Source organism: Saccoglossus kowalevskii, chromosome 7, assembly GCF_978046115.1.
Source record: "Saccoglossus kowalevskii chromosome 7, keSacKowa6.1, whole genome shotgun sequence".
NCBI lineage: Eukaryota > Metazoa > Hemichordata > Enteropneusta > Harrimaniidae > Saccoglossus > Saccoglossus kowalevskii.
The window spans coordinates 9,324,241-9,331,044 of record NC_140647.1 but is presented as its reverse complement, the minus strand read 5'-3'; the positions used below and the strand labels follow the sequence as shown (position 1 = coordinate 9,331,044).

Here is a 6,804-nt window from a genome sequence, read left to right as displayed (position 1 = left end):
GTTTCAAAATCTGGTCAAGGATGGCCGATTGACAGCCATCTGACTTTTTGGCCATACTACTATATTTCCACAATTTATGTACCATTTTCATTCGTATTTGGCACATACATCATACATATCAGTGTGTTTCATAATCAGATCAAAGATGGCCGAATAACGGCTGTTTTTATTTTTGGCCATATTACTACTACATGGAACGCATGTTTTGATGTAAATAAACAATCTGTTGTATCCGCCACATGGAACTCAAGTTTCAAGGACACGCTCGCGACAATCCCTCCGCTTTAATATGACAACCACAAAGAGAACTTTTAAAAATTTTACGAGGACTGTGTCATTTTCAATGACTTGTTGTAAATGCATTAATTGTTTACTGGATTTTATTTTCTTTATTTACGCTGTAAACCACTTCAATTCAAATGAACTAATAATTACAATAGAATAGTATGATTATGAATATAATTTATAATCTGTGTTAATGCTCAATTATGACATGCATTGACCAAGCTGACATCCCCCTTTCATATTTTGACACCTCCCATGCCACATTGTACTTCATGCAATATTTGCTCACATTTCGTCCTTCAGTCGGATTTACATTAATTAACACCAGACTGTTCATTCGCTTATCCGTGCTCGCATCCTCTTCAAGCATCAGTTCATTTTGCCGCACCGTACGATACACATCGTCTCAGCAGAATTCCTTGCTAAAGCATTTCAGCCAGTCATTTTGTCACAAATACCAGTTTTTCTTCACAACATCCAGTTCCAACATGCCTCGAGGACGCGGAAGATCTAACACCAGCCGTGGCGGTCGCAAGTCTCAACGAAATCGTCGTACTCCAGCTCGCTTCCAAAATGTTGCGACTATAGACGTAACTGACTCACCTCCGCAAGAATCGTCAGCACACAATGGAGATCCCACTGTACTACAGTCCACGAACTTCCCCAGCGATGTCATCACAGTTAGCAGAAGCGAACTCGCAGATCTCGTTCGTAGCCTACAACAGCAAGGAAACTGTCAAACGCAGCCGAATAATATTTCGCAACCGCCGGCTGCTCCACAACTGTCGGCAAGCCTCGTGTCATCACGCGACCCAAGCCAAACAACGCCATCAAGTTCGACGCCAACTGACTCTCTCACAAATAACAGCCTTCCGATTACCTTGCCAATAGCTAGTCAACATAATGCGATCGTACACAATAATACCGCTCATCAAGACAATTCGATGTTTCAACAACTTCCAGCTACTACAAGCCAAGCATCGCTAGCTCACGCTAATCCTAGTCAACAAAGTTTTGCTACCGGGGGTCATTTCAACGCAACCAACATGGCCGCTCCCATACAACGTTTCGCCGGTGAGGGCATTCTCACTTCCGCTTCCGGTATCAACACTGCGACACAGGCGATGCCGATGATGAACAATGCCAGCATTGCAGTTCCTCCTATCATCCCACCTGCAGACTTGTTTTTACCATACGTCGACCAGCAAATACTCAATCAACTAGCAAACCGGGGTAAGTTTGTTGATTTGTCCGATTTACACCCTGACTCAAGAAAACCAAATGCCACCCAGATCTCAAACACCCGAGTGGCTTTGGACTCTGATGATCCCTCAGTCGCTGTTCTCTCAAAACATGCAAAAAAGAATGAAATTCGCGATTTAGCAAACTGGCTGGAATGTTGGTCAACATTTGCTGCCTATAGGGCACATTATTTTCCCCATGAGGCTGTACATTTATTCAATTACCAGCGTCACATCGCCAGCCGAGCTCTTGAGTTCAAGCCAGAAGCATGGGTCACCTATGACAAAGAATTCCGTCTAGATTACTCACGTTACCCTGGCCTACGGAACTGGAGTTTGCCTAACAACCAACTTGACTACAAATTCTGTCAACAAAAACTCCATCTGCTCATTCCAACATGTCCTGACTGTCATCAGAAAGGTCATACCAAACAGGAATGCCAACGAAGCAGGAATCCTTATACATGGGTGAACGAATCTGCTGACAATTATAACAATACAGTGTGCCGTAATTTCAATCAAGATCGCTGCGAAACTCCATGCCGGTATAATCGTCTCCACATTTGTTCGTCTTGCCACTCTGCAGGCCACACTGCCATTAGCCACCGCGATATCGAGACGAAAAACCAGCTTTTTCGTGGCTACACACCACGACCCTTTCACGCCAATGATCATGCCAGCTCACGTGGTCGAAAATATGCACCCAAGCACACCTCTTAAGCTCGATTCCTTTGCGCAAGAACTGCACGATCACCCGGACAAATCATTCGTAGCAGCCATTTTATTTGACATTTCTCATGGGGCTAACCTTGGATTTCGCGGCAAGCACTACCCAAGATCTACACGCAACGCCAAGTCCGCTCGCATCAACCCCTCTATCATCACAGAATCAATCCAAAAAGAACTCAAACTTGGTCACACTATCGGACCATTTAAGCATCCTCCCCTCAAAAACTTTGTTTGTAATTCTCTTGGCCTACGGCCTAAGAAAAGTGGGGGTTTTCGCATTATCATGGATCTCTCCCAACCTACACTTGACAGCGTCAATGACAATATCTCAAAAGAAGATCATTCATTGGTCTACTCACGCATCGATGATGCTGTAGCCTTCATTCACAAGCATGGCCATGGCTCCTTACTCGCAAAAATCGATGTTAAACACGCATTTCGCTTATGCCCAGTTCGGAAGGAAGACTGGCACCTGCTCGGGTTTTTTTTGGGAAGGATGCTATTTCTTCGACCGTGTGCTGCCATTTGGGCTTCGCTCAGCACCATACCTCTTCAACCGCATTGCTGATGCCATTCACTGGATCGTTAGTCATCGCGCAAGGAATACGGATTTTCTACACTACCTAGACGATTTCCTGACAGTTGGACCGGCAAACACTAACGCCTGCCAGCACAATATGGATGTTATGCTGCAAAGTTGTCACCACTTGGGGGTACCCATTGCTACAGAAAAGGTTGAGGGTCCCTGCTCTGTCATCACCTTTCTAGGGGTGGAGCTTGACACTGTCAACATGGTTATTAGACTACCTAAGGACAAGCTTGCGGATCTACTTGTCAAGCTGCCAAGCTGGTTGACTCGCCATACATGCTCGAAACGTGAATTGCTCTCCCTCATTGGATGCCTCAGTTTCGCATGTAAGTGCATACCAGCCGGCCGCATCTTCCTGAGGCGCATGATTGATATCAGCATGACAGCCACCAGTCTTTCTCAAGTCATAACACTCACTGACGAATTCTGGCACGACGTTCAATGGTGGTGTGACTTCTTGCCATCTTGGAACGGCACAGCATCCCTCCTCAACCCAAACTGGATACCGTCCCCAGAATTCGAACTGTTTACAGACGCCTCAGCAACACTTGGCTACGGGGCATTCTACAAGGGTCATTGGTTCGCAAACACCTGGCCTACATTCATTACAAATGACCCTTTATACTCTATTGCCTGGAAGGAACTTCTACCAATTCTACTATCTTCCTTAATTTGGGGCCACTTGTGGTATGGTCTTCGAATACGGTTTCACTGCGATAACATATCAGTTGTCCAAATATGGAAAAAAGGCTCCTCATCATGTCCACGGATCATGCAACTTGTCCGACTGCTGTTCTTCACTGCAGCATCTAATAACTTTCACGTCATGATCTCACATATCTCAGGGTTTAATAACGATATCGCTGACTCTCTCTCTCGCCAACAGATATTGCGGTTTCAACGACTGGCACCTCAGGCAGACAGGGTCCCAACCAAAACTCCGGACCTGTGCACCCTCTTAACGGCTCCGATGTGCGACCTAGTCCCGTCAACCTCACACAACAAGCCTGCCACTACATCAACCTGAGCATTGCACCAGGTACACGACGGACATATCATGCGGGACAAACTCGCTATCTTCTCTTCTGTCGCATGTATGGAATGAATCCTTATCCACTAACGCAACGCTCAACGATTCTGTTTATGACACATCTCGCAACATCGTCACTTATCTATGGCACGCTAAAAGTTTACCTCGCAGCTATCATCCGTGCACACATCGAAGCTGGCTTCACCTCATCAATACGCGACGACCTCCTGCTTCACTTCACTATGCAAGGCATTAAAAGACATCACGGCGTGCCAAATCGTGTAAAACTCCCAATCACCATTGCACTAATGCGAATGCTTAAGAACACCGTCGCAAACCATCCCACTATTTGCGACCATGACAAAGCTATGTTGTGGTCTGCCTTTACACTGGCGTTCTTCGGCTTCTTGAGAGTCAGCGAATTTGTCGCACCCACGTCAATGACCTTCGATCCACAACGCACTTTACTGACGGCAGACATCACGTGCAACACAGACCTCGTCATTGCGCTCAAGGCGTCTAAGACAGACCCGTTCCGCCGGGGATGTAACATCATCATCGCACCCTCACAGTCATCGGTCTGCGCCGTGCAGGCATACCAGGCGTACAAAGCACTACATAGTTCCGTCGCTCACCTACCCGCATTCCACTTCGCCAACAGTAATTTCCTCACGCGGCAAGCTGTTAGCAACCACATTCGAGACCTTCTCACTCGCGCATCTGTACCAGATGTTAACCGTTACACTACTCACAGTTTTCGCAGTGGTGCAGCCACGACAGCTGCCGACGCAAATCTCCCGGACTGGTTGATCAAGGCACTGGGCAGGTGGCGCAGCGACGCCTACCAGACGTACATTCGCACACCCCCCAGCATCATCCGCTCAGTTCCGGGTCACTTGTCACTTGCTCTTCCTTAACTGTAATTTCGACATTTGTCTTGAGATTTCATTTCGTTTTCGTTACATGTATTTGCAGTGTATTTAGTTTAATGTTTCATCGGTCTAACCATGCTTTGTTTTATCCTATCGCGATAGACTTTGTAACACATCATCCTGCCTTTAAATTTGGGGGTTTCCACCACAGACCAAGCAGACTTTACACGGGTACCCACGCTGTCCATCCCCCTGGGGTTGTGAGTCTATCTGCAGGCTCCCGCCAGGGGGACGCCAGCCATGACGCCCGCCTGTACAGTCTCTGCTGGTGGAAGGTTGCAACCAGGTACCACGCGCTCGGCGTCATGATGCAATTCACAGGCGAGTCGCATCATGGAGCTGTTCGCTGCGACGCCTGCGTCTGCAATTCGCTCCCCCTTCCACTTTTGCCAAAACCTTGTGTCTTGTGTCATTTATTGAAGCATTAATAGTATGATTATGAATATAATTTATAATCTGTGTTAATGCTCAATTATGACATGCATTGACCAAGCTGACATCCCCCTTTCATATTTTGACACCTCCCATGCCACATTGTACTTCATGCAATATTTGCTCACATTTCGTCCTTCAGTCGGATTTACATTAATTAACACCAGACTGTTCATTCGCTTATCCGTGCTCGCATCCTCTTCAAGCATCAGTTCATTTTGCCGCACCGTACGATACACATCGTCTCAGCAGACCTCCCACCCACCCATTCATGCAAAGGTCTCTATATACCAATTTCTATACCATTACCGATCTCACTCAAGTGTAACTCATGTTTATCTGCTCATGAACAACCTTAGCAATAAACAGGAAAGGGGGTTTCCACCACAGACCAAGCAGACTTTACACGGGTACCCACGCTGTCCATCCCCCTGGGGTTGTGAGTCTATCTGCAGGCTCCCGCCAGGGGGACGCCAGCCATGACGCCCGCCTGTACAGTCTCTGCTGGTGGAAGGTTGCAACCAGGTACCACGCGCTCGGCGTCATGATGCAATTCACAGGCGAGTCGCATCATGGAGCTGTTCGCTGCGACGCCTGCGTCTGCAATTCGCTCCCCCTTCCACTTTTGCCAAAACCTTGTGTCTTGTGTCATTTATTGAAGCATTAACTTTGGTAAATCTGTGAATTTAAAACACAGAGAATATGAAGATACCAAAAGTTAAATACATACATATATAAGTTATTTTCTATGAACTAATTTAAAACCAAATTTGACTCATAATCCTGATCCTGCTCCATATACCTTTAATAAAGGGTGGTAGTTGTCGTGCCATGCATGCAGGAGATATACATGTATGGGTCTCATATAAACAAAGATGGCAACTTTGACTGTTGCGCAGATCAACAAGTACAAACTGAGACGTTATGAAGCTTTAATTAGGTATTGCTTAGGTGATTGGAAAGTGTAAAAGGAGTCACCGGCGGTAATCAGTGCAAGTCGCGCCCAGGTCAAACCTTATACTTGTGATTTCCATGAGAAGAGCACATTGGATTGTGGGAAAATCAATGTTTATCAACACAAATGTCACACATGCGCGGCGCGACGACCACCGCCCTTTAACCATATAGAGCAGATCTACAAAAAATTATCCTTAATTAGTTCTTACTTGACAAGCATGGAATTGAGACAAAGCATTCATGTACCATTCTTATCATGCGAGTATAATTTACATAATCAAACTTTATGATACATATTACCAAATTTAACATGTAATATATGCGTAATTAGGTCGCACTTATCCATTTAATATATTCATAATCAAAACATATTTATTTTCTAATGAGTGAATACCTCAGAATTCTACCAACCATGACAAGAAGTGCACCATTCCAGTAATTAGTTCCATTTGCGAAATTTTTATTTATTAAATTTGCATCTAAGGAGTTGTCTCAAAATTTCAATCATAGTTTAGGCCAAGCGGAAAAAAAATGTGTGATTCCTATAACCCATCCTACCCTATTTTTCACTGCCCAACCCTAAACTATTTTTGGTATTTATGACAAAAC

The 6,804-nt window shown here is 45.4% G+C and overlaps 1 protein-coding gene across 1 annotated transcript; it reads left to right on the top strand.

Annotated features, from left to right (window-relative positions):
- Positions 1-454: 454 nt before the first annotated feature.
- LOC146740229 (uncharacterized) lies at positions 455-5,872 on the top strand. The gene is made up of 2 exons (XM_085501048.1): positions 455-1,518; positions 3,731-5,872. The coding sequence occupies exons 1-2, from the start codon at positions 489-491 to the stop codon at positions 4,789-4,791; spliced, it is 2,091 nt and encodes a 696-aa protein (XP_085357174.1). The 5' UTR covers positions 455-488; the 3' UTR covers positions 4,792-5,872.
- Positions 5,873-6,804: the final 932 nt, after the last annotated feature.